The sequence below is a fragment of the Enhydra lutris genome, unplaced genomic scaffold (genome assembly GCF_002288905.1).
Source record: "Enhydra lutris kenyoni isolate GAN:26980312 unplaced genomic scaffold, ASM228890v2 scaffoldscaffold1, whole genome shotgun sequence".
Lineage (NCBI taxonomy): Eukaryota > Metazoa > Chordata > Mammalia > Carnivora > Mustelidae > Enhydra > Enhydra lutris.
Genome location: NW_019154085.1, coordinates 43,447,712 through 43,474,997, shown reverse-complemented (window position 1 = coordinate 43,474,997; position 27,286 = coordinate 43,447,712). Strand labels below are relative to the sequence as shown.

The following is a 27,286-nucleotide window of genomic DNA, read 5'->3' as shown; positions in this document are numbered from 1 at the left end:
ATAATTGAGGGAAAGCCATGATTTCCATAATGATGCACAGAGGCAGTGTGTCTAACACAATCCTTTTGCAGAGACTGTTGTGTTAACATTTAAGGAGAGAAGATCCCCGCGTCTATTAAAGGAATTTCCAAACTGCAAAGAGAAACCAAAGTAATTATCCAAAAAGTCACTGTTCTTCTCCACCTCAGATAGACCTACCTCAGCAAGGCCTTTGGCTATCAGATGGGAGGACACATATTTTATTTGGCCAAAAACTTTATTTTATGCAAGAGAGTCAGGAAAGGGGCACCTGGGTGGCTCAGTGGGTTAAAGCCTCTGCCTTTGGCTCAGGTCATGAACCCAGGGTCCTGGGATCAAGCCACGAATCGGGCTCTCTGCTCCACAGGGAGTCTGCTTCCCCCTCTCTCTCTGCCTGCCTCTCTGCCTACTTGTGATCTCTGTCTGTCAAATAAATAAATTAAATATTTTTTTAAAAGAGAGAGAGAGAGTCAGGAAAGACCTCAGATAGGATGACATGAGAGCGTGTGCTGTCTCTGTGGGTGAGCATGTCTCTGAGGAGGGAGAATCCAGGTAGACCGAGGAGAGGCTAGAAGTAGGTGAAAGGTGTTGGAGGTCCAGCCAGGGAGACAGCAGGGGACTCTTACAGAGGCCATTGCAAATGGAAGAACCATGTCATTTAATATCCAAAACAGAACACTTAAGAAGGAAAGGGGGTGCATTGTTAATTGCATAATGAATGAGACCTGTAAGCAGGGACAGAGGATAACCTAATTACATGGACATTGGTTTCACTTTGAGCAGGAGAATTGGCAGACTTGTGAGCAGAAACAGAGCATGATAGGGCTTCTGTTTTCAAAGGATCACTCTGGCTGCTTTGAGGAGTATATTGGGAACTGGAGCTGTGGGGACTTCCTATTGGGATCCAGTACTTTGTAGTAAGGCATTAGAGATGGTGGTGGAGGGACCAGCACAAGCAGTAAGAGGTGGTCAGACGGCAGGTGTGATCAGAAGGTGGAGCCAGCAGGGTGGGCAGATGGATTGGACAGAGTTATAAAAGAGGAGAGCACGTGAGCAGGAGTCTAGGCTTTTGGCTCTGGAACGACTAGAAGAGTTCCCATTTTCTTAAACAGGGAAATGTGAGAGGAGGAGGAGGTTGGGGGGACAAAATGAGAACAAGGGTTGAGTCTGGGCGATCGGAGCCTGAACAACTCACTGCATTTTGGAGGGGGTACTGGGCAGGCAGCTGAATATAGGTCTGTGGCCCAGGGGACAGACAAGCAGGAGACTGGGCATTGGGAGAGGTGAAGTCTGCAGTGCTGTTTGAAGCCACAAAACCGGATGAGACCCTGATGGGTGTGCACAGAAAAGAGCCTAAGGATGGAGTCCTGGGTCTCACAACACCTACAAGTGGAAAGACGAGGAGGCCCTGGCCCAGCAGGCTAACCAGGTGGTCAGCGGGAGCAGGAGAGCATGGAGGGAGTCCAATTAGCACTTCATTTCAGAAAGAAGGGACAGTGGAGGGTTCAAATATTGATTATATGCCATCCAATCTAAGCTCCTTCTGTGTGAGGCAGAGGAGGGGTTGCCTAAAAAGCCAGAGGAGGGATGAGAGAGGTAGGAGGAAGCCAAGAAAGAAAACCTTCCAGAAAAGAGAATTAGGCCATCCAAGAGATCCAGAGAGAGTGGAATGGAATTTGTAAAACATCCGCAGAAGTCAGCCGCAGCAAACTCATCGCCAAACTCATGGATTAGCTTCCTAGCGTGACAGTAACAAGGACCACAGCCTGGGCTGTTGAAACAGTAGGAATTCCCTCCCTCCCAGGCTGGGGCTCCAAATCCAAGACCTCCGTGGTGACAGCCGTGTTATTCCTTGCACGAGCTATGAGGGAAAACTGTTCCAGGCCTCTCTCCTTGGAGTATGGATAGCTGTCTTCTCCCTGTGTCCTCACACGTCCTCCCTCTGTATGTGTCTGCCCTGGGGTCCGGATTTCCCCATTTTATAAAGACACTAGTCATACTGGATTTGAGTCCACCCTACCCCATCCAGTATGTCATCCAGTATGTCATCCAGTCCAGGAAGTCCAGGAAGTCATCCAGTATGACTTCCTCTCAACTAATGCTATCCACAATGGCCTGATTTCCAAATAAGGCCACATTCTGAGGTCCTGGGAGTTAGGACCAGTCTGGCCCATCTTGGAGAGCAATGGTTCTGACCCCCAGTGAAGAGAGGGGACCAGCTGTCTCTGCCTGATGGCAGCTCCCCATTCTCCTCTGCCCAGGACACATTTAGGCAATCAGGAACAGAGTCCTGGGGAGGGGTGGGCAGGAGAATTTTCCATCATTTTGCAATTCCAGTTGTTTGAATAAGTCAGTGTTCCCACCCTGTGTCAGCCCTAAACACAGCGGCAGGGGACCTGGATGGGCACCAGTGGTGTCCAGACCCTGTGGGTGGTGGGCGTACACCATGTCTGTGCCCAACTGAATGGACCACTGCCACCCCTGGTGATGCAGTGACCATGAAGAAGGTGAAGACAGGAATGACATGCCTGTAGGGGGAGCGGAGTCCAGCAGAAACCAGATATATTGTTTCCACTTGTAATCGTTCCTGACACCGTGTCATTGGAGCTCCTCAGTTACTCCCCCAGGAGTCCCCAGATGGGCCTGTCACCTGCAGCTAATGCTGTCAGCCCCCAGCTGTTTCTGCCAGGAACATGGTGGGAGCCAAAATGATATTCTCTTCCATCGTCCCCAAGTCGAAGCCGTCTGTCTGCCGCAGGGCTTACAGCTCCCAGGGCGCTGAGCCCAGAATGCTGAAACACTCCTCACCTCACAGCTTTCCTGATGGTGGTTAGTGGGACAGAGAGAATGTGTCCAGCTCTGAGCACCCTGACTCGGGAGAGGGAAGGCACATCCCCATCTCTGCCATTGCACACAACCAAAAATGTGAAACCCAGCAGCCAAGGAAACATAAAACAAAACTCAAGACCTGTGTTCTCATGGCATGCTCTAGGTGACCAGGTCACAGGGACAGGGCTAAGGAGAGAAGCTCAGTCAGGGCAAACCTGGGGCGCACATGGGATCTCCCAAAGCAGGGAAGCAACAACAATCTCTGGAGACAGAGATCTCCTCGCTGAGGGAGGGAGAACATGGGGTGGATGGAGTGAGCACAGGGAAGCATGTATGTGTGTATGTGCATGTGTGCATGTGCGTGTGTGCATACCTGTGTGTGTGTGCAAGTATGCGTGCACGCATGTGTGTACACATGTGGGGGAGGGAGACAAACCTATCAGGCTACACTGTCCTTTCTAGATGTGAATTTTAAATCTCTTTAAATACATATAAATATATCTCTTAAATGTGTGCCCTACAACAGTTTTTGTGTTATTTAAGGTCAAGACATCCAATTTCAGAATATCAGGAACTATTTAATGTGACTAAAAAAACTAAATATGTTCTTTTATCTGTTAAGAATGAATATAGGGGTGCCTGGGTGGCTCAGTGGGTTAAGCCGCTGCCTTTAGCTCAGGTCATGATCCCAGGGTCCTGGGAACAAGTCCCACATCAGGCTCCTTGCTCAGTGGGAAGCCTGCTTCTCTCTCTGCCTCTCCCTGCCACTCTGCCTGTTTGTGTGCACTCTCTCTCTGAGAAATAAATAAATAAAAATCTTTTTTAAAAATTTTAAAAAAGAATAAATATATTCAGGGACACCTGGGTGGCTCAGTGGGTTAAAGCCTCTGCCTTCGGCTCAGGTCATGATCCCAGGGTTCTGGGATCGAGCCCCGCATCGGGCTCTCTGCTCGGCAGGGAGTCTGCTTCCCTTCCTTTCTCTCTCTGCCTGCCTCTCTGCCTACTTGTCTATCAAATAAATTAAAAAAGAAAAAGAATAAATATATTTAATACTATTTTTGCCCACAAGGTACTATGAAAAATGTAATATTTTTAAATCTTACTATGACAATGAATGTGTAATCTGATTAAGAATTCTACTTTAGGGAGGGGTGCCTGGGTGGCTCAGTGGGTTGAGCCACTGCCTTCGGCTCGGGTCATGATCTCGGGGTCCTGGGATCGAGTCCCATATCGAGCTCTCTGCTCAGCGGGGAACCTGCTTCCCTGCTTCTCTCTCTCTGCCTGCCTCTCTGCCTACTTGTGATCCTGTCAAATAAACAAATAAAATCTTTAAAAAAAAAAGTTATAAAGGGGCTCCTGGGTGGCTCAGTGGGTTAAGCCACTGCCTTCGGCTCAGGTCATGATCTCAGGGTCCTGGGATCGAGTCCCGCGTCGGGCTCTCTGCTCAGCAGGGAGCCTGCTTCCCTCTCTCTCTTTCTCTCTCTCTCTCTCTCTGCCTGCCTCTCCATCTACTTGTGATCTCTCTCTGTCAAATAAATAAATAAAATCTTTTAAAAATAATAAAAAAAAAAGAATTCTACTTTAGGGAACTTAAGGATACAGGATGGAATGAAAGATGCCAGTGGGCCTCAAAAGAGAGCTGGGGTAGCAATTCTCAGATAAATTAAATTTTAAACTAAAGACTGTAGTCAGAGATAAAGAAGGACACTGCATCACTCTTAAAGGGTCTATCCACCAAGAAGATTTAACAGTTGGAAATATTTATGCCCCCAATATGGGAGCAGCCAACTACATAAGACAACTGTTAATCAAGATAAAGAGTCATATTGATATGAAGACATTAATAGTAGGGGATCTTAACACGCCACTCTCAGTAATAGATCATCCAAGCAGAAAATCAATAAAGAAGAGCATTGAATGGCACATTGGACCAGATGGACCTCATAGATATATACAGAACACTCCACCCTAAAATGACAGAAGTATAAGGATAAAGGGAACATTCCTCAACTTCATAAAATCGATCTATGAAAATCCCACAGCAAATATCATCCTCAATGGGGAAAAGCTGACAGCCTTCCCTTTGAGATCAGGAACATGACAAGGATGCCCACTCCTGCCACTATGTTCGACATAGTACTAGAAGTCCTAGCAACAGCAATCAGACAACAAAAAGAAATAAAAAGTATTCAATGGTATTCGCAATGAAGAAGTCAAACGCTCTGTCTTCACAGATGACATGATACTTTATATGGAAAACCCAAGGTCTCCACCCCCAAACTACTAGAACTCATACAGCAATTCTAGTAATGTGGCAGGATACAAAATCAGTGTACAGAAATCAGTTGCCTTCTTATACACTAACAATGAAAATAAAGAAAGGAAAATTAGAGAATTGATTCCATTTACTATAGCACCAGGAACCATAAGAAACCTGGGAATAAACCTAACCAAAGACGTAAAGGATCTGTACTTGAGGAACTACAGAACACTTATGAAAGAAATTGAAGAAGACACAAAAATATGGAAGACCATTCTGTGCTCATGGATCAGAAGAATAAGCCTTGTTAAAATGTCTATACTGCCTAGAGCAATCTATACTTTCAATGCCATCCTGATCAAAATTCCACTGGCATTTTTCAAAAAGCTGGAACAAACAATCCTAAAATTTGTATGGAACCAGAAGAGACTCCACATTGCTAAGGAAGTGTTGAAAAAGAAAAAGAAAACTGGGGGCACCACGTTGCCTGATTTCAAGCTTTAATACAAAGCTGTGATCACCAAGACAGCATGGTACTGGCAGAAAAACAGACACATAGACCAGTGGAACAAAGTAGAGAGCCCAGATATGGACCCTCAACTCTATGGTCAAATAAACTTCAACAAAGCAGGAAAAAATATACAGCAGAAAAAAGAGTCTCTTCAATAAATGGTGCTGGGAAAACTGGACAGCTACATGTAGAAGAATGAAACTCGACCATTCTCTTACACCATATACAAAGACAAACTCAAAATGAATAAAAGACCTCAATGTGAGGCAGCAATCTATCAAAATCCTAGAGGAGAACATAGGCAGTAATCTTTTTTACATTGGCCACAGCAACTTCTTTCAAGATATGTCTCCAAAGGCAAAGGAAACAAAAGCAAAAATGAACTTTTGGGACTTCATCAAGATCAAAAGCTTCTGCACAGCAAAGGAAACAGTCAACAAAACAAAGAGACAACCCACGGAATGGGAGAAGATATTCGCAAGTGACACTACAGACAAAGGCCTGATCTCCAAGATCTATAAAGAACTCCTCAGACTCAACACACACAAAACAGATAATCATATCAAAAATGGGCAGAAGACATGAACAGACACTTCTCCAATGAAGATGTACAAATGGCTAACAGACACATGAAAAGATGTTCATCATCATTAGCCATCAGGGAAATTCAAATCAAAACCACACTGAGATACCACCTTACACCAGTTAGAATGGCCAAAATTAATAAGACAGTAAACAACATGTGTTGGAGAGAATGTGGAGAAAGGGGAACCCTCTTACACTGTTGATGGGAATGCAAGTTGGTGCAGCCACTTTGGAAAACAGTGTGGAGATTCCTTGAGAAATTAAAAATAGAGCTTCCCTATGACCCTGCAATTGCACTACTGGGTATTTACCCCAAAGATACTGATGTAGTGAAAGGAAGGGTCATCTGTACCCCAATGTTCATAGCAGCAATGGCCACAGTCACCAAACTGTGGAAGGAATCAAGATGCCCTTCAACGGACGAATGGATAAGGAAGATGTGGTCCATATACACTGTGGAGTATTATGCCTCTATCAGAAAGGATGAATACCCAACTTTTGTATCAACATGGACGGGACTGGAAGAGATTATGCTGAGTGAAGTAAGTCAAGAAGAGAGTTCAATTATCATATGGTTTTTTTGTGGAGCATAAGGAATAACACAGAGGACATGGGGAGCTGGAAAGAAGGGAGTTGGTGGAATTTGGAGGGGGAGACAAACCATGAGAGACTGTGAACTCTGAGAAACAATCTGAGGGTTTTGGAGGGGAGGGGAGTGGGAGGTTGGGTGAGCCTGGTGGTATACCTATGGAGGGCACATATTGCATGGAGCCCTGGGTGTGGTGCATAAAACAATGAATGCTGGAACACTAAAAAGAAATAAAATAAAATGAAATTTTAAAAAAAGAATTCTACTTTAGGGGCTCTCAGTCATTAAGTTTCTGCGTTCAGCTCAGGTCATGATGCCAGGGTCCTGGGATCAAGTCCCACATCAGGCTCCCTGCTGAGCAGGGAGTCTGCTTCTCCCTCTCCCACTCCCCCTGCTTGTGTTCCCTCTCTCCCTGTGTCTCTCTGTCAAATAAATAAATAAAAATATTTTTTAAATGTTTTTAAAAAGTTTTAGATATAAAAAAATTTTCTAAAGAATTCTACTTTAGAAATGGCACATGTAAATTATTTTGGGTTCTAGTTTATATAATTTTCTAGGTTTGTTCTCTGTCCTCAAAAACACTCAAGCTTTGAAGTATGGAAATAAAATTAGTGGAGCTGCCTGTAAAGGTGACTGTCAGGGCAATGATCAAGTGGGTGTACAGAACAGAGAATGCTAGAGCTTTTAGTCCAAGTGTATTCAAAGTTCTTAACCAAGACCCATCAAGGCCAAGTGATACACAGAACAAGACAGATGGTGGTCAGGCAGTTTAATAAGCATTGAGATTTGAGTCTTGTGGACAAGCAGTGTCTGAGGTCAACTATACATACCAGCCATGTGATGGTGGAAGGTGAGGGATCTAGGCAAGGGCTGACATTTCAATACCTTCAGATCACTCTTTCCCATCACTGCATCCAGAATCTAGTTGGTACTAATCAGGTGTTTGTTAATTGACTATATGAAGGGAGGAAGCATGGATGGATGGATGGATGGATGGATGGGTGGTTGGATGGACAGAGGTGGATGGGTAAATGAGTGCATGAGGCCACCGAAGTAGCTTCAATGGTGGCAACCCCATTGACAGAATTACACATTTAGTGTGTGATCTCCTCTGTCGTCCTTGTCCTTACATTTCTCCACACGTGCCCCATTGTGTTCAGTTCCTTTCAAAGCAAAGCTGAGGTGCTGAGTCATGTTCCTACTGAATGAGCACACAGGAAAGGTTCAAGAGACCTGAGATATTTTGTCCAGACAATGATGTGACTATTTTAAAATGTTTTCTGAGTAATCCCACAGGAAAAATGGGGCCCCAGCAAGCAGAGCATGCTGACTTCTCAGCATGAACCAAGCCGTGACCCCTACTTAGAATCACTGTGGCCCTCACTACTAGGCATCTGCCTTAAAAAACAGTTTCATTTAACAATATCCTTGAGGACACAGTAAAAAATAATTATAGTAAGACTTGAACCTTGACTACACAGCTTTTTCATATGCTATGTGATGAAATCGGGGGTGCAGCCTTGGGAAGCTCGTGGAAATATGGTGGCCATGAGGAAGCCAACCTGTGAGGTCATCTGCCTGCAGCTGAACCAGCCGCTATCCACTGAACATCATTTTTAATCTGGAAAACAACTGACAAACTTTGACTTTTGAGAGACATTTTCTCAAAAATGAACCAAATGAGCCTGAAAGAAAAGCTCTGACCTAACAAAAATTAAAATTTTGGAAATCTCGTAATCACCTCTGTGAGCCTGAGAGCTTCCCATTACTTAGAGTTTCAGTTTTGAGACCAGTGGAGTTATGGATGTGTGTGATTTTGATATGAGGAGATGTGTCAAATGTGAGGACAGATTTTCTTCCCAAACTTCAACCGAAACAGAACAGGCGGCAGAATGGATACAGAAGCGCATATGAGCACACGCCTACCCTCCATCAAGCCAGACACTGAAAAGATTTCAAAGATGCAGAACAGGAAGACTCTTCTCACTATTTTTTTGTTGTTGTTTTGGAACATATACTAAAAATGTCACTTATGTGAACATATAATGAGTTTATTATTGTTATTGTTAAGTGAATTTAAAATGTGTATTTTAGAAATTTCCTGGTTTTAATATTTATTACAGTAAATATCAATAACTATAACTCAAATAGTTATAGTCAAATAACAAAAGCTCCTTGAGATATTCAAAAATTGTCAAGAATATAAAGGGCTCCAAAGGTCAAAAGTTTGAGAACTTATAAGCACAGTTGTCTCCTCTAATCCTTAGATTTTTCTACTTCAGTGGATTCGTGGAACTTAGAAATTGTAACTACACCTCCTGAAATTCCTCAATATTAAATTGCAAAGTCTGCTTTTTAAAATGTAGAACTTGTACGGTGACACACAAAAAATTACTATTTGGAACTCATACGAAATGGAGCCTTAGCCTTATGGAAACCTAAAGCTTGTCTGTGTATTTCATGCATTATTACTAAATTTGTCATCCGAACAACTCCATCCTTCTGTTTAGTTTCAAAATCCTGTGTTTATCCTAAATTTTAAACAGGAAGAAGTGATTTGTGCTTCTGTCTTCATTCCTAATTCAAGCACAGAGTACCTCAATAATTTAAAAAAAAAAAAAAGAAGAAGAAGGAGAAGGAGAAAAGTATACTTTGTTCTAAAGAGAGGTGTGTCAAAGATAAACTCAAAATGGATAAAAGATCTCAACCTGAGGCAGGAATCCATCAGAATCCTAGAGGAGAACATAGGCAGTAACCTCTTTGACATCAGCCACAGCAACTTCTTTCAAGATATGTCTCCAAAGGCAAAGGAAACAAAAGCAAAAATGAACTTTTGGGACTTCATCAAGATCAAAAGCTTCTGCACAGCAAAGGAAACAGTCAACAAAACAAAGAGGCAACCCATGGAATGGGAGAAGATATTGACAAATGACAATACAGACAAAGTGCTGATATCGAGAATCTATAAAGAACTCCTCAAACTCAACACACACAAAACAGATAATCGTGTCGAAAAATGGGCAGAAGACGTGAACAGACACTTCTCCAATGAAGACGTACAAATGGCTAACAGACACATGAAAAAATGTTCATTTCACTAGCCATCAGGGAGATTCAAATTAAAACCACATTGAGATACCACCTTACACCAGTTAGAATGGCCAAAATTAGCAAGACAGGAAACAACGTGTGTTGGAGATGATGTGGAGAAAGGGGAACCCTCTTACACTGTTGGTGGGAATGCAAGTTGGTGCAGCCACTTTGGAAAACAGTGTGGAGATTCCTTGAGAAATTAAAAGTAGAGCTTCCCTATGACCCTGCAATTGCACTACTGGGTATTTACCCCAAAGATACTGATACAGTGAAAAGAAGGGCCACCTGTACCTCAATGTTCATAGCAGCAATGGCCACAGTCGCCAAACTGTGGAAGGAACCAAGACACCCTTCAACAGATGAATGGATAAGGAAGATGTGGTCCATATACACTGTGGAGTATTATGCCTCTATCAGAAAGGATGAATACCCAACTTTTGTATCAACATGGACGGGACTGGAAGAGATTATGCTAGTAAAATAAGTCAAGCAGAGAGAGTCAATTATCATATGGTTTCACTTATTTGTGGAATAACACAGACGACATGGGGAGCTGGAGAGGAGAAAGGAGTTGGGGGAATTTGGAGGGGGAGATGAACCATGAGAGACTGTGGACTCTGAGAAACAATTTGAGGGTTTTAGAGGGAGGGGGGTGGGAGGTTGGGTGAGCCTGGTAGTGGGTATTATGAAGGGCACGTATTGCATGGAGTCCCGGGTATGGTGCATAAACAATGAATTCTGGAACACTGAAAAGAAATTTTTAAAAAATTTAAAAAAGAGAGAGAGAGAGAGAGAGGTGTGTCTATTTCAGAACAACAGTTACCTGGAGGAAGCAGACCTTCAGGGATATGGCCGGGTCTACTGTTCCTTCAAGGCAGAGTATCTGGCTGCAAGGGGCAGGGAGCTTCCTTCCTAAGAACTGTCCCCCATTTCAGTGAGCAGAGCCAGCCAGTGGGAAATATAACAGAGAGGATGGGGTTCATTCCTACTTAATTTCCCTCTTTTTCTTCCTCAGGAACTTAACTGGCACATTTCCTGAATACCCTGATGTGGAAGAAGGAGGGTCGACCATTATCTTTTCCAACAAGACCCCACAACAGGTACAGAGATGCTTGAGAAAGAAAACACAAATCCATTGTAACCCCATTTCTTTAAACTGTAACCTGAATGGGTTCATACTGTCATTAGGTTTGGGTTATTTTCCTGCAAATATTTACATGGAAATATCTCAATGTTTCATCAATTGTGGACTTCTAAATGTAATCAAAATGAAATCACTCTTCCTACTATCTTACCTTTGAAAGAGACATGACAACACACTGGGCTTACTTTCTTGGTAAGTTCTGAGCAGCTTGATTTCAAGGGCCCCTTATGTTGTGGTCCCTGCTTGCCTCCTGGTATCATCTGCTGTTCCCTCATCCCCATTGTCCTGCCATGAGCCCCAGTGATCCACTGGCCCACCCTGCCTGTGTCCTGTGTCACTGCACCTTCAGTGCCTTTGTGCACATCACGCTCTCTCCTCATCCCAGGTCGGCCTTCTCCCCTTTGTCCCCCGCTTCACTCCTGTTCACTTGTCAAGAGTCAACTCTTTACCATATTGATGCTCTTCCAGAGAAACATCTCTGCAAATGCATTAGTGGCATGAAATTGACATGTAAGTCTGCTTTAGAAAAGCCTCAATAAACTAGAAATAGGAAAACTGTTCTTAACCTCAGGGTATTTGTCATAGAAACCAAGAGAAAGTTGGCATCGTGCTCAACAGCAGAGCACTAGAAGCATTGCTGTTAAAAGTGAAACTTACTCATATACTCAAGCTAATATACTGGACCACATAAAACTCAAATGGCAAAAAATATCATAACTGGAATTAAAATCATATGATAAAGTGGAGAAAATATTTGCAATATAGATGATAATGGCTATCTTTCATATATAAAGAGTTCTTATGAAATAAGAAAAATCTAAACACCTCAATAGAAAAGAAGGCAAAAAAATGTGAACTTATTTTTCAAAACTTGAAAACTCACAATCAAAGAAACTCAAATATAAAATAATGTTACTATATCTCTTTTCACCTATAGGATTGGTAAAAATTTTAAATCATGATAATCACAGGAGTTGGTGAGCATGTGGGAAAAGGTCACTCCCGTACATTGTGGCTGGATACATAAATACATAAATTAGCATGACCTTTTTGAAGGACATGGACCAAGTATACTTCATCAGATGTTTAATGTGTCTACTCTTTGACCCATAAATGCTATTTAAGGAATTTATAGGAAGCAAATAATAAGACGAGTTGCCATAGACCGGAGACAATAAATTTTTTCCATAGGGGGCCAAATAGTAAATATTTGAGACAGTGGAACACACATTCTCTGGCACAACTACTCAACTCTGCTATTCTAGCATGAAAGTGGACACAGACAGGAGGTAATTAATGGATATGGCTGTATTCCAATAAAGCTTTATTTAGAAATTGGCCAACAGGTCAGATTTGGCCCATGCAATATGATTTGCTGACCTGTGCCATAAACTGAAACAGCTGTTTGTGGCCACACCGTTTATCACACAGATGCAGAGAGCAGCTACTGTTCATGAGGAGGGAACTAGTTAGGGGGCATAAAGCATTCCACAATCAGGGTTTCTCCACTTCAGCACTACTGTCCCCACAGTCAGCCTCCCATCCCCCTCTGTTCCCCTGAGGGGGCCGTTAGTGTCAGAGGGTCATGCTCTTCCCCCACCTCCTGTCAGAAGCTGATACCAGCTCCTCAGCCCTCGTTCCAGCCTCTGACAGACTCCTGTCTTCCTCAGAAGTCAAGTGACCACACACTCTACACCTGACTGTTTGGGGGTTCATCAAGTCCTGCCTTGAGTGACTAACCTTTTGACCTGGTGTTATTTCCCTTTGTTACCTGGTGAGGTCTTGCCCCTGTAGCTAAATTGTCAGGCCCAAGTTGTGTCTTGAAATCCCACAGCCAGGGACCAAATGTGTTCATGTTAGTTTAGAAAGGTAATGATTACAGGATTAAACATATTGATGCGATGTCTACATTGTATACAAGAAACATTCAAAAGGAGGGTTCATGTAGACTAAAAACAAAAGAAGATGAAGACATCTGGTTAATATGTTAAAATAAGGCAAAGAAGGCCAAAAAGCATGACTTGTAAAGACAGGAGAAGAAGAGTTGGGACAGGGTAGAGGTGATGGACCACAGTCCCACCACCTGCTGGGTCTGCAGCCTCATGGGGCTCCTCCCCCATGCGCCTTCCTCCCTGGGCTGATGTAACAATTAGATGAGGTCACCCGTGGAGTGTACCTGCAGCCGGACACATGGATATCTCCACAGGAGCTCGTGATAATTATCACTGAGCAGAGACAGAGGATGAAGAAACAGACAAAGCATAATCATTAGAGTGTGTGCATGAAGAGTCCACTTTGTATTTGTAAAAAAACAAGCAATACAAACACTTTCTGCAAAGTGAGCATAATCACACTGACACCAATGCTCCCAAAGAAGACCGAATACAAACAGAGTCGCAAATGAGTCTTCCTTACAAGTATTAATGCAATAATTCAAACTGAAATATTAGCACACCACAACCAGCAGCACATTAAGAAAGCAGAACACCACTATCAAGTGGCATCTATTCCAGAATGCAAGAATGGCTGCTGTTGAGGGTGTCTGCGAATACACTGCATCCTATAAAGAGATTCAAAATGGAAAACCCTGAGTGCATCTCTGTGGAGGCTGATGGAGCCTTTTGCAGATTCAACATCCATTCTTGATTTTAAAAAGTAAAGCAAAAAAAATTAGAATATAGGGATACTTCTTTAATTAGATAAAGCAGTTCTTAGTTCAAGATCTAATATTATGCTTAATGATATGCACTAGAAACGATTCCACCAATGTCATGAAAGGCACAATGATGACCATGAAAAGTCCACCAATGTCATGAAAGTCACAAGGATGGCCAAGAAAAGTCCACCAATGTCATGAAAAGTGCAAGGATTTCCCTAGGATCTATTGAACACCACTGAACATGAAAAAGAATGTAGAGATATAGAAATTGGAACAGAAGAGGCAAAATGATCACTTTTCAGGTATGCCCTACACTTAGAAAAGCAAACAGAATAAATTGAAAATTAAACAGTGTGAGAAGGAATACAGGGAGTTACAGAGAGCAAAAGCTTTGGTGTGTACAAACAGCAGCTCGATAGAAACTACCACAAAACTGTCCATTTACAACAGCACCAACAACACAAAGATAAAGCAGCCAGGAGCAAACTTAACAATAAAGGTGTGTTCTCTGTGAAGAAAAGTTTTTAAAAAGTATGAGGGATGCAAATGGAAAGAGGGAAAAGCATACTGTGTCCTTGGGTAGGGATCCTCCACATTGTAATACATCACTTCTCCCAAACATCATCACACATGTGATATGATCTAAACAAAAATACCAATGGCATTATGTTTCAGGGCAGGGGCAGGCCACACAGAAGGTGAGAAGTCTAATTCTAAACTTGAGGTGAAAGTAAATAGCCAAGAATAACCAGTAAAATTCCGAATGTAATTACACAATGTAAGGAGAAGCGAGTAGTATGGAGCCTTGCTATGAAGATCCCATTGGCTCAGGCAAATAAGTAGAAAGACACATCAGTGGAAAAGAATAGCAAGTCAAGAAATATACCCAAATCCATAGGCCAGTTTAGTACATAATAAAGATGGCATCACGCCTTTCTTGAGTAAGGGGGAAATTTTAACAAATGGGATTAGAATAACCAGGTTCTCGTCTGGAAAAAAGAAAATTAAATCTCCATTTCTTTATCCTTCACCGGAGAATGATTCCAGATGGACCAAAGATTTAAATGCCAAACAAAACAAAAACACAAAAGAATTCGAAGAGGTCAAGGAAGAAATGTTATCACCTCAAGAGTGGGAAAGACATTTCTACCTCTGTTGCACAACCCAGGAGTCGTAGAAGAAAAAAAAAATGAAATTTTAAATGACACACACAAAAGTTTTCTAACCTGCATGGCAAAACAGACCCCAAGTGAAGTCAAATGACAGATGACACATAGGATAATTACTTGTAATGAGGACCATACACAAGAGATCATTTTTCTCATATATAAAGAGCCCCTACAGCTCTATTTTAAAAAGATCAATAACCCAATATTTTAAAAAGCCAAAGGATATGAACAGACATTTCTCAGAAAAGAAAATGTAAATGGATTTGAAACATAATAAAGGGTATTCAACATATAAAGAGATGATCAACCCCACACATATAACAGAAATGAAACAGACAAAATTGATAAATTGAACCTCATCAAAATTAAAAACTTGTGCACTTCAAAAGATGCCGTCAAGAAAATGCAAAGACAAAAGCATACTGTGGGAAGATATTGGAAAACAAATACCTAATAAGGGGTTTGTATCTAGGATAAACAAAAAACTCTTGCATCTCAATAAGAAAACAATTCAATCAAAAAATGGGCAAAAGTCTTGAATAGATAATTCACAAAGGATCATATATGAATAGCTAATTAGCACATGAAAAGATGCTTGACATCATTAGTCTTAGGAAGATAAAACTTGGAACTTCAGTGAGACCATTTCATTCCCACTAGGATGGCCATAATCAAGAAGACAGACAGTAACAAAATTTGAGGGTGTAGAGGAAAAGGAACACTCCTGTGGTGCTGGGAGGAATGTAAAATGGTACAGCTTCTTTGGGAAATGCTTGTCCATTTCTTAAAAGTTAAATATAAATGTACCAATTGAGCCATCAGTCCACTATTGATACTCTATCCAAGAGAAATGAAAATAGGTCCACACGAAGAAGTTTGTATGAGAATATAGGAGCATTGCTCATAATAGCCAAAAATTTGGAACAGCCCAAATATCAGGTGATGACTGGATAGGCAAACTGTGGCACGTCTGGCAATAGAATGTTATTTAGATTTCCTACAAAAAAAGGAAACACTAATCGAGATTCGCTACAACAGACTCAACCATGATGCAGAGGGAAAGGAACCAGACCTAAGAGACCACACATTATACATTTCCATTCACAGGAAACGTCCATACAAAATGAATAGAGGTGGGGAGGAGATTAGCAGGGGCCTGGCAAAGAAAGAAGGAAAAGGAAAGAGACTGAGAGTGGACATGAGAGGTCACCCTAGGGTGCTGAAGATGTTCCAAAACTGACTATGGTGATGGTTGCACGACTAGGTAAGTGTACTTAAAATGATTGACTCGGACCCTTGGAATGGATGGACGTAGGCCATGTAAAATATGCCTCAATAAAATTATAATATATTATATTATTATAAAACAAAATGGATCTGGCCTTCAGACCCCACAGTTTGCCAAAAATATGGTGGCTTACTTAATAGGGCAATAAGTGCTCTTCTCACTTTGGGAGATTTTGCTGTAGCTAAAGTACATGAGCAAAATAAATTCAGCACTGGCATCTTAAAAAACAACAAAACAAAACAAAACAACGACAACGGCAGACCATTTCTTCAGCCATTCAGTTGGCAAACATAACACACTGTGTCACACTGTGTCAGAGCATATGGGGAAATCAGCACCCACCCGCATGGCTGGCAGAGGTGTGAATTGGCACAGCCCGATGGAAGCAGTTGGGCAGTATTACAAATATACATACGTATCCTTGATCCAGCACTTCTACTTTTAGCAATTTATCCTGCCAATATGCTCATACACCTGCAAAATGGTATTTCCAGGCATTTATGTATGCAGCATTACTAGTAACAGCAGACGATTGGAAACAACCTAATTCCATCGGCAGGGGAAGGGCCAGATCGTCTACAGAACACCCGTAAAAACAGAGCAAAGAAGCTCTTTATGTACCACTAAGAAAGCCAGGGACATGAATAGGAGGAAAACGCACAAAAAGGACTGTGTGTACGAGACACTGACATTGGAACAAAATGACCCATCTATATTTACAGTGTGTATCTGGGTGTATATATGTACATATTTGTGTACTTTGGAAGGTTTTGCTTGAGTTGAAAATCAAGAGCAAAACAAATTCAACATAGGCTAAAAAAGAGACAAATTCCAATCACACACCATTTTCAAGCTTGTGATGGAGAACATAACACAACTGTGTGTGTGTGTGTGTGTGTGTGTGTGTGTGTGTGTACGCACGTGTATTTGCATATAGCTATATAAAATGTCTCTGGAAGCAGATCCTGCTGACTGACTCACAGCATGGGAACGGAAGGTTTCCGGACTTGATCTCTTGTAAGTTTTGAATTGTGGGCCATGTGAATGTATTTATCAAAGTATTAAATTAATAAACTGAGGAGATAGAGGAAGTAAATAGTACAATGGAGAAGGATTTACAAGATGCACTGAATTGTGTGTTCCACAAATAAGGATTCCTCCTCCTTGTAGCTGCTCAGTTTATACATCAGGTCATTTTTCAAAAACTGTCTGTACATTTTCTGAAAGCTTCCAAACTTCCAAGGACCAAAAAAATGCTCACGCTTCCTAAGTGCTCCAAACATAAAAGTCCTGAGCAGCCACGATTTGGCTCCATGCATTAAAGTGAGCCTGATCCCCAAGGATAACAATGCCACTTGGATAAAGGACTTTTAATTCCACCTAAAGACACGCTTTTTATTACCAAATAATGTGCACAACACATACGTCACCTCTTACACTCGCCAGCACCATTATCCTGAGCCTCATCCCACCGAGAGCTTCATGGGAGCCTAGGGGATAAGTTGGCCTCTGGATAGTGGGAAGGGGGCACATGTCCAATGACTATAGTGGTGGTGTTTTTTTTTAATTCCAGGTGGGACCAGAATATCCTGATTTGTTCATGGTAAACTGTCTTTTATACTCTTTAAAGTGTGAACTAAACTCCTAAGAATAGCATAGGTATAAATATCAAAAACATAATACTAGAAAATAAACTTCAGCACTGTAGTAAATCATTAATAAGGCATAAACAAGTGACTGGATCCCAGGAGGATGGTTTAGTACTACCTAGTAGAAGTGAATGATACTAGCCCTTTTGTTTAATTGCATACCTTGCTCTCCAGAGGTAACCACTGCACTGAATTTGGTGTTTGTCATTCCCTTGTGTTTCTTTGTACTTTGCCTATGTGCATATATATCCTGAAACTATAGGGTGTTGTTCTTTTATTTAACCATGTGCATTTTATACAATAGAATAAACTTATGTATGTTGTTCAGCATCTTGCCTCTTTTCTTTCTACGTTGTGAAATTCATCCTGGTTAGCCCCTGTTTGAATCCCAGCTCAGCACTCACCTGCTGTATGTCCCTGGCCCTGAGACTGACCTCTTTTTGCCCTGTTCTCTTATCGATAAAACAGGCTGGTAACAGCTCGCATACCTAGGCTGCATTTAGCAATAAACGAGTTCATCTTTGTGCAGCTCTTAGAACCGTGCTTGGCTTATCATAAGACCAATGGTTGGAAGTACTGACCTGATTTTAGAAAATGAAAATAGGATATTAAGTCCCAGAGATGTTACGCCGCTTACCTTGATCACATGACCAGCAATGTGTCCTAGGGTCTACACAGCCTCGTGTCTCCCAGAAGTCGCTCTCTGGGAGACCTCAGCAAGCGGGACCTCAGCAAACATCTGTTGTATAGAACAGATTATATCGTTTTTTACAAACCCTTACTAATTCTCCAATGATGCTAATCTGAGGTGAACTGATAAGTGGGATTTTGTCACTGTAGGAAATACAAATTAAATCACAGAGGAAAGAAACCAACCCTGAGAAGAGAGGCATGATCATTTATGGGAAAGCAAAGTGACTGCAAGAGCAATTGCCAGGCAGAGTTCGGACAGGAAACTCGGGGTGTCCTGAGCTCCACTGGGGAAGAGGTGCAGGGGTAGGGCCTGGCCTCCTGGCTGTGGCAGAGATCCTGAGGAAGCCGTCACCTCCCTCATGTTCATGGGACCCCTGGTGGCCAGAGCAGCCCTGAATTGGGGGATGGGGGACTGGGTTCAGAAAGGTCCATCCTCCCACTTATCTGCCCCCCCGCCCCAAGATTCGACTTCTGTCTCACTGATGAATCCAACCAGAGGCAGGCAGCAGCCAGTGATGTCCCCATGAAGGTCGACCTCAGACCCAGAGCAAGACAGAGAGGGAGCGGGGACTGATCAGCACAAATACTTCTTCTGGAGAGGGAAAGCAGTCCTTGTCTTGATCGGGCTCCATGAAATCATGATGCTTATTTTTTGTTTCTTGCCAGGTTACTGAAGATATTATTGCAAACCAAGAAGAAGAAGAGAAAAACAAAAAGAAGAAAAAGAATAAGAAGGCCAAGAAACCCAAGAAACCTAAAAAAGAAAAGGAAAAGAAAGGAGCAAAGGAAAAAAACAAGGTAAGGAATTTGGAATTTTAAAAGAAATTTTCTTTTAAGTGGCTTTTTTGCTTTGAACCAGTAACATGATCTCCAATCTCCTGAGACTGCAGTAGTTCATTTCCTAGGAAACCGTTCTACCAACTGTTTTTCAATATTTTTTATGTTGTTTGATCACCAGTCATCATCCTCTCTATGACTTATAATAAATACCTATTAGGATAAAGGTGGTTTCAGTGACTTTGATACTTTGTGTTATTCATATATGTTATAGCTTTGAATTTTTATTCCTCAAAATAAATGATCCGCCTGGTCTTTCCTCAAGGTAGAAACCAGGTGACCACTGCAAAGTCAAAATAATCCCTACTTTAACCAAAGTGTGTTTGTTCTAACTTTTTACTTCAGGTTGACATAGTGGATGCATTTTATTGGAAGTTTTCATTTCTTACTACCCAAAAGAAATCAGATTTCAAACAGTGTCACTTTGGGCCACTCCTCATATTCCAGGAGGTGAGTTCAGGACAGAAATAGGACAGGCTGCATCATCAAGGACAAGTGATGGGACCAAGGAGTCAGAAATTGTGAGGAGGAGGAAAAGGAGGATGGTGGATACACAATGACAATACCCAAATTCCAGAACTTACAGGAAAAGAGAGTGATATTAATTGTGGGCTTTTCATAGATGGCTTTTATGACATTGAGGTATATTCCCTCTATCTCTACCCTGTGGAGAGTTTTAATCAAGAAAGGATGCTGTACTTTCTCAAATGCTTTTTCTACATCTGTTGAGAGGATCATATGGTTCTTGTCCTTTGTTTTATTTATGTGATGTATCACAATGATTGGTCTGCAAATGTTGAACCACCCTTGCAGCCCAGGAATAAATCCCACTTGGTCGTGGTGAATAATCCTTCTAATGTACCATTGGATCCTATTGGCCAGTATCTTGGTGAGAATTTTGGCATCCATGTTCATCAGGGATATTGGTCTGTAATTCTCCTTTTTGGTGGGCTCTTTGTCTGCCTCACAGAACAAGTTTGGAAGTTTTTCTTCCATTTCTGTTTTTTGAAATAACTTCAGAAAAATAAGTATTATTTCTCTAAATGTTTGGTAGAATTCCCCCTGGGAAGCCATCTGGCCGTGGTCTCTTGTCTGTTCGGAGATTTTTTTTTAAGATTTTATTTATTCTTTTTTTTTAAGATCTTATGTATTTATTTGACAGACAAGTAGGCAGAGAGGCAGGCAGAGAGAGAGAGGAGGAGGCAGGCTCCCCGCTGAGCAGAGAGCCTGATTCAGGGCTCAATCCCAGGACCCTGGGATCATGACCTGAACCAAAGGCAGAGGCTTTAACCCACCGAGCCACCCTGCGCCCCTTGTTGGGAGATTTTTGACGACTGCTTCAGTTTCCTTGTTGGTTATGGGTCTATTCAGGTTTTCCATTTCTTTCTGTTTCAGTTTTGGTCATTTACAAGTTTGTGGGAATGCATCCATTTCTTCCAGATTGCCTCATCTGTTGGCATATAGTTGCTCATAGTATGTTCTTAAAATTATTTGTGTTTCCTTGGTGTTGGTTGTGATCTCTCTTCTTTCATTCATGATTTTATTAATTTGGGTCTTTTCTCTTTTGTTTTTGGTAAATCTGGCTGGAAGTTTTTTGATACTGTTAGTTCCTTCAAAGAACCAGCTCCTAGTTTCATTAATCTGTTCTACTGTTCTTTTGGTTTCTATTTCATTGATTTCTGCTCTAATCATTATTTCTCTTTTCCTGCTTGGTTTAGGCTTTATTTGCTGTTCTTTCTCCAGCTCCTTTAGTTGTAAGCTTAGTTTGTGTATTTGAGAATTTTCTAATTTTTTAAGAAAGGCTTATATTGCTATGTGCTTCCTTCTTAGGGCCCCTTTTGCTGCATCCTAAAGGTATTGAGCAGTTATGTCTTCATTTTCATTTGTTTCCATGAATTTTTTAGTTCTTCTTCAATTTCCTTGTTGATCCATTCATTCTTTAGTAAGATGCTCTTTATCTTCCAAGTATTTGAGTTCCTTCCAAATTTCCCCTTGTGACTGAGTTCAAGTTTCAAAGCATTGTAGTCTGAAAATATGCATGGAATAATCCCAGTCTTTTGGTACTAGTTGAGACCTAATTTGTGCCAGTATGTGATCTACTCTGGAGAATGTTCCATGTGCACTTGAGAAGAATGTGTATTCTATTGCTTTAGGATGGAATGCTCTGCATATATCTGAAGTCCATCAGGTCCAGTGTGTCATTCAAAGCCCTTGTTTCCTTGTTGATCTTCTGCTTAGATGATCTATCCGTTGCTGTGAGCAAGGTGTTAAAATTCCCTATTATTATTGTTTTATTATCAATATGTTTCTTTAATTTTGTTATTAATTGGTTTATATATTTGGCTGCTCCCAAGTTAGGAGCATAAATATTTATAATTGTTAGATCTTCTTGTTGAATAGACTCTTTAAGTATGATATAGTGTGTCCCTCTATATCCCTTACTAAATTCTTTGATTTAAAATCTAATTTTCTGATATAAGGATTGCTACCCCAGCTTTCTTTTGATGTCCATTAACAAGATAAATGGTTCTTCACCCCCTCACTTTCAATCTGGAGGTGTGTTTGGGTCTAAAATGAATCACTTATCCATCAACAGATGAATGGATAAAGATGTTATATATATATATATATATATATATAATGGAATATTACTCAGCTATCAGAAAGGATGAATACTTACCATTTACATCAATGCAGATGGAACTAGAGAGTATTATGCTAAGCGAAATAAGTCAATCAGAGAAAGACAATTATCACATGGTTTCACTTATATGTGGAATATGAGAAACACTGCAGAGGATCAAAGGGGAAGGGAGGGAAAACTGAATAGGAAGTCAGCAGGCAGGGAGAAAAACCATGAGAGACTCTTAACTATAGGAAACAAACTGAGGGTTGCTGGAGGGAAGGATTAGGGGGATGAGGTCAGTGGGTGATGGGCATTGAGGAGAACATGTGATGTGATGAGCACTGCGTGTTATAGGCAACTGATGAATTATTGAACTCTACACCTGAAACTTATGTTGTACTATAGATTGGCTAATTGAATTTAAATTTTAAAAAATACCCAAACTCCACATAAATGCAACATTTTGCATTTATGAAAGACAACATTTTGTTAAAAATTCCTTGCATGACTGCAGCCACCCAGCTGGAGGCAATTGCCCCTTTTACAAGGCTCATATTCTGCACCATGATCAGCAGAAATCATCCAACTGCCCCCATCTGTCTTTGTCCCTCTCCTTCACCATGTTCCATTGCTGTGAACAAAAGAAGAGAGACCTCTCACTGCTCACAACCCACTCTACTGTAGTCCCCAACTCAGTCCCCCGCCGCTCAGTATTTTGTGCTGCCTCCTCACCTAATTCCTCCCCAGGAATTGTTCCAAGTCTAAAGGAGCTGCTCCATGCAAAGTCACACCACCCACCCGGGCAGCTGCATCCAAGGATAGCCATGTTTGGGTACAAAGACCCAGCCTACACACTGGGACATCTCTGAAGCATTCTCCTAGCTCCTGGGCTCCTTGTGAGGTCAGCTGACATCTCACATCCAATTGCATCACAGCTCACTTGCATCAGCTTCTCTGCCCATTGCTGCTTCTCTCCCTCCATCCCTGTGGGTGGTGTTCCCAGTAAACCACCTGCACAGCCTCCATCTGAGTGTTTCCATGAAACCCAACCCACAAGGCCACCCGTTGCCCTACTGCTCTGCTTGTGCCCCAAATCTTCTAACTTGTTGCAGAAAAAAATAAGAAGAGAGCTTACTTCTTAGTTAATTTTTAAAGCCCTCCTCTCACTCTGCGAGATAATTTTGAAGCCATGCCAAAGAATAAGGACAATTGGAAGAATTTCAATTTTATTCTAAGCATTCTCTTCCTCTAAATATGCATTAGGGAGTTTGACACTTGCTAATTAAAAATTCACTGTTAATGAAGCTTGTTCCATAAAAATTCTGAACTTATCAGCTATACAATCTGGTCTTTGTTGAGTGAAGGTATTTTATTAACTAGCTATTAAAGAGTCATTTAATGATGAACAGTCTGAGACAAAAAGAGAAGTTTGAGTACATCAGCATTTATGAAGTAGTTGCAAATGAAGGGCAAAATCCTTCACAATTACTTAGAACTGAATTTATTCTTGATAGGTACATGTCTACACAGTAACAACGTGATCATAAATGTTAATCTCTAATGAAATCGATATATTTACATTATATTGCTACTCATCTTTGAGGTCAGATTATCTCTTTTATTAACTTTTAAAAATCTTATTTTAGAATCAATCCCAAGGCCTCTAGAAGCATTCTTGAGACAAGCTACTCAAAATCTTTGTATGAGAATTGGTATTTTGACCTGTAGAAAAAGCATCTATTATTCATCCTGGGTAAAGGGTAAGGCAGAGGAGAGAGGAAACTAGTTTTGTTTAGCTTGTGTAACTGACTCACCCCTGCTGTTTCACTGCAGCACAGCTGTGGGATTATCCTTCAGGTATTTTTATAAATTTGGTCATTTCTCAATCGCTAGTCCATATATAGTCAGAAAACTTGGTAAAGACCCCCTATTAAAAACAAAAAACTGAGGATTATCTGAATATTTCCACTCACCTCCATAAATGGAAAATAGACTCTTGTCAAAATATCATAAGAGTACAACTTTCGTCAGTCCACAAGATGGCTACAAATGAGTCTAAGTGGCCCCAGAGGGGCTGTTGACATGGGTCTGGTGGTGGGTAGATCTGAAGGCTGGACAAGGACCAGGAACTACAGGAAGGATTCCAGGCAATTGCTGAAACAGAGAACCAGAAGGCAACTTCAGAGCAAGGATGACAGACTCTAGGGAGGGGGTGTGATATGGGGCTGGGAAAGCTTGGAACAGCCATGGTTGTTAGGGCAGAACCTGCTGGAGGAGACAAGAGTCATCCCAGGGGTAGTGACTTGAGCAAACCTGAGTTGTGTGAGTTATAGTCTAAGGTTTGTGGTTTGTGGCTATGGTTGGGATGGCCTGTGGGTGAGGGAGTAACCAAGACAGGGAAACCATTAGGTCCAGGCTTAGATGGGAAGGAGGGTTAGTACAAGTCCATGTCTCATCCAAGGACAAGTGTGGGCCAGCAGCCAAAGCCCCTCAGAAGTTTGCATCCACACACATGGGAGGATGCATTTAAAGCCAAACGTCATTCACGAGGTTGAGAGCAAAGCAAGTGAGTTCTATTCACCTTGTTGATTTTTTCTGAAAATAATGAAGAAGGAAAGGTACATCCAGCTGGTGGTATGAACATCTGGGCTCATAGGGAGCAGCAGAGTAACACTCTTCTCTAATCACAAAGACCCATGGTCATGCTTTTATGACTTCATCTCCTACCTAAACCCCTTCCTGGGGTCACCTCCATCTAAATAAATGTGCCTTGGAGTGATCTGCCCAAAATCTCTCTCCCTCTGACCCTTGTGCAGCAGGAGAGAGCTCCCCTTAGATACTCTGTTATTCAGGACTCAGGATTAGTGAGTGTCCCTATAGAATCTTGAGACATTTGAGCCTGAAAGTAACTGGGAGGAAGTTTAAAGGTGAAAATTTGTAGGTTTCAGTGTCCCTGCTTGGATTTACAATTTACTGTGGGGCTGACAGTAGGAGAAAAGAAAGGGTCGAAGTAAAATAAAATAAAGTATAGTAAAATAACTATGGGGCGCCTGGGTGGCTCAGTCAGTTGGGCATCTGACTCTTGATTTCAGCTCAGATCACAATCTCAAGGTCACAAAATCGAGCCCCGGGTCAGGCTCTGCACTCAGGGGGAAGTCTGCTTAAGATCCTCTCTCTCCCTCTCTCACTGCCCCCCTTCCTTTCCACCCAGCTCACATGCATTTGCTCTCTCTGTACAAAAATTAAAATAAAATAACAGTGGCTGGTAGTCTTACATTCATTTGACCATTTCAACAAAAAACTTTGCAAGCAATTTAACATTGGAAGCATGAAAGTCTTCAATTTCATGTCTAGATCCATCCAGTGACCCTGTATACTGAGATGCTGAAGGACAGAAGCCAAGAGATTGGTCTAGGGGTTTTCATCTTCAGAGCTAGTAAAGGGAAAACATAAAAGCACCGTAAACACCTTCAAAGATGGGCTTTACAAGAGTTAATCTTTTCACCCCTAGACAAGAAAAGGAATGTCTATCTTATACCTTATTCAAAAATTAACTCAACAAGGATCATGGACTCATATATAAAACCATAAAACCTTCAGGTAAAAAGAGGAGGAAAAATATCTTCAGGATCTAGGGCTTTGCACACAGTTCAACTTGACAACCAAAAGTGTCCATAGAAGTGAAAGATTAATAAATTGGACATCATTGTAATAAAAAAAAAAAAAACTTTAGCTCTGGGAAGAGGATGAAAAGACAATCTACAAACTGGGAGAAAATGTTTGCAAGTTATAGATCTAGCAAAGGGACTTGCATCCAGAATATATAAAGAATTCTTAAAATTCAACAGCAAAAAAATTGTCTTTCTTTTGGATCTTTGGTTTGCTAACCATCTCTAAAAGTGTTAAGGATCACAGGTAAGAAGATCTGTGTTAAGACTATGTGATAGAGGGGAATGCTAGTGTCAAGAGGACATTCTCTGCAAACCAATAGCCATCTTTGCAAATGGGCTTTCAGTATCAAAGTTACACCATTAGCCTAACAAGTCAGCTATGTGGACCTCTCTTTGGCTTCAGGAGCCAGAAAAGGAGCACTGTGCAATCCATCCTTACAATCCTTTTCTCTTTGTTATTTTTCAAACCATATGTTAAACCATTTGGAACTATTTTAAATGGGTTTTACCTGGCCAGAACACAGGATTATGTGAATACAGAAGAGTCCTCTACATTCTAACTTCATGCTGAATCCTGGGAAGAGCCTAACACCCGCATACAGCACCATTAGCTTTAAAAGCTTCTGTTTGTCCGAGGGGCCACCCAGCCTTTCTGTGATCCCAGTGCCCCTTCTCTAGCAGCCTGGCCCAAGGAGGTGCTCCAGACTGAAGCACTGAGCCAACCACACTCTTATGGTATTTTAGGGGACTTCAAACGAAACTTTGTACTACTTCACAAAGATGGAGACATGAGTGTTGTGAATTTCCAGAGGCTGTTATCGGGAATAAGGATGTCATCATGGAAACATCTGTTCTGAGCATCTTCTGTGTCCACTGAGGGGCAGTGAGAGGGGAAGATAAGAGGAAGTGAGAAGCTGCTGATCTCCAGAGGAAACAGACACCCTTAACCTAGGAGACAGAGACCACAAGGATAGACTGCCTGAAATTGTATGTAAAGTTTTATGTGGAAATGCATTCCTCTGAGAAGAAAGTATGTGAGTTTTCTTTACGTTTCCTTCTGTCTGAAATGCTCAAAAACCACTACTTCCAGAAAGGAGCAGCACTCCAAATCCCGAAAAGGCATGAGTAACTTTTTTTTTTTTTTTTTTAGTAGCTTTGATTCTTAATCTCAATGAATGGAGAGAAAAGTGTGAGCAGAGAAGTAAAATGACATTCTAAATGCAAGCAAGCTTGAAAAGAGGAGGTTTTGTTTGTTTTTTGCAATGAACTATCACTTTTTTTGATGCATTTTTATTTTTAAAATATAGTTAATAGTAATGAGAGCTCCTGGGCCGATTTCCACTTCTGGATCTGGAATTGACGTATAATTTCACTCCTAGTTGAGTGGGAAATGATCAGCCTCTTCCAAATCACAGTAACCCCACCCCCACCCCAAGGACACAGACCCTAAGGGAACCATCAGATTATCTGAAAGCTACTGAGTGACCAATCTGACATTTGAACCTACAAGCTGCTGGAGGGCGGCGGGAGGACTCAGGCTGGGAATCAGCTTTCAGAGCAAAGAAGGAACCAGAACATCAGACAACAGAACAGAACAGACTTAGGGCTTGGGGTACCCCGGGAGAGGTGACTGAAATAGGGGCACCTCAGTGAGCCTGCAGGTGG

General features: G+C 41.6%; 1 protein-coding gene across 1 annotated transcript in view; it reads left to right on the top strand.

The window, feature by feature from the left end:
• LOC111144424 (IQ motif containing with AAA domain 1) overlaps nucleotides 1-27,286 on the top strand; it is a 139,171-nt gene that overhangs the window by 45,212 nt on the left and 66,673 nt on the right. The window contains exons 6-7 of the mRNA XM_022498718.1: nucleotides 10,901-10,985; nucleotides 19,154-19,285. Coding sequence (XP_022354426.1) covers nucleotides 10,901-10,985; nucleotides 19,154-19,285 — 217 coding nt within the window. The remainder of the gene's footprint in view (nucleotides 1-10,900; nucleotides 10,986-19,153; nucleotides 19,286-27,286) is intronic.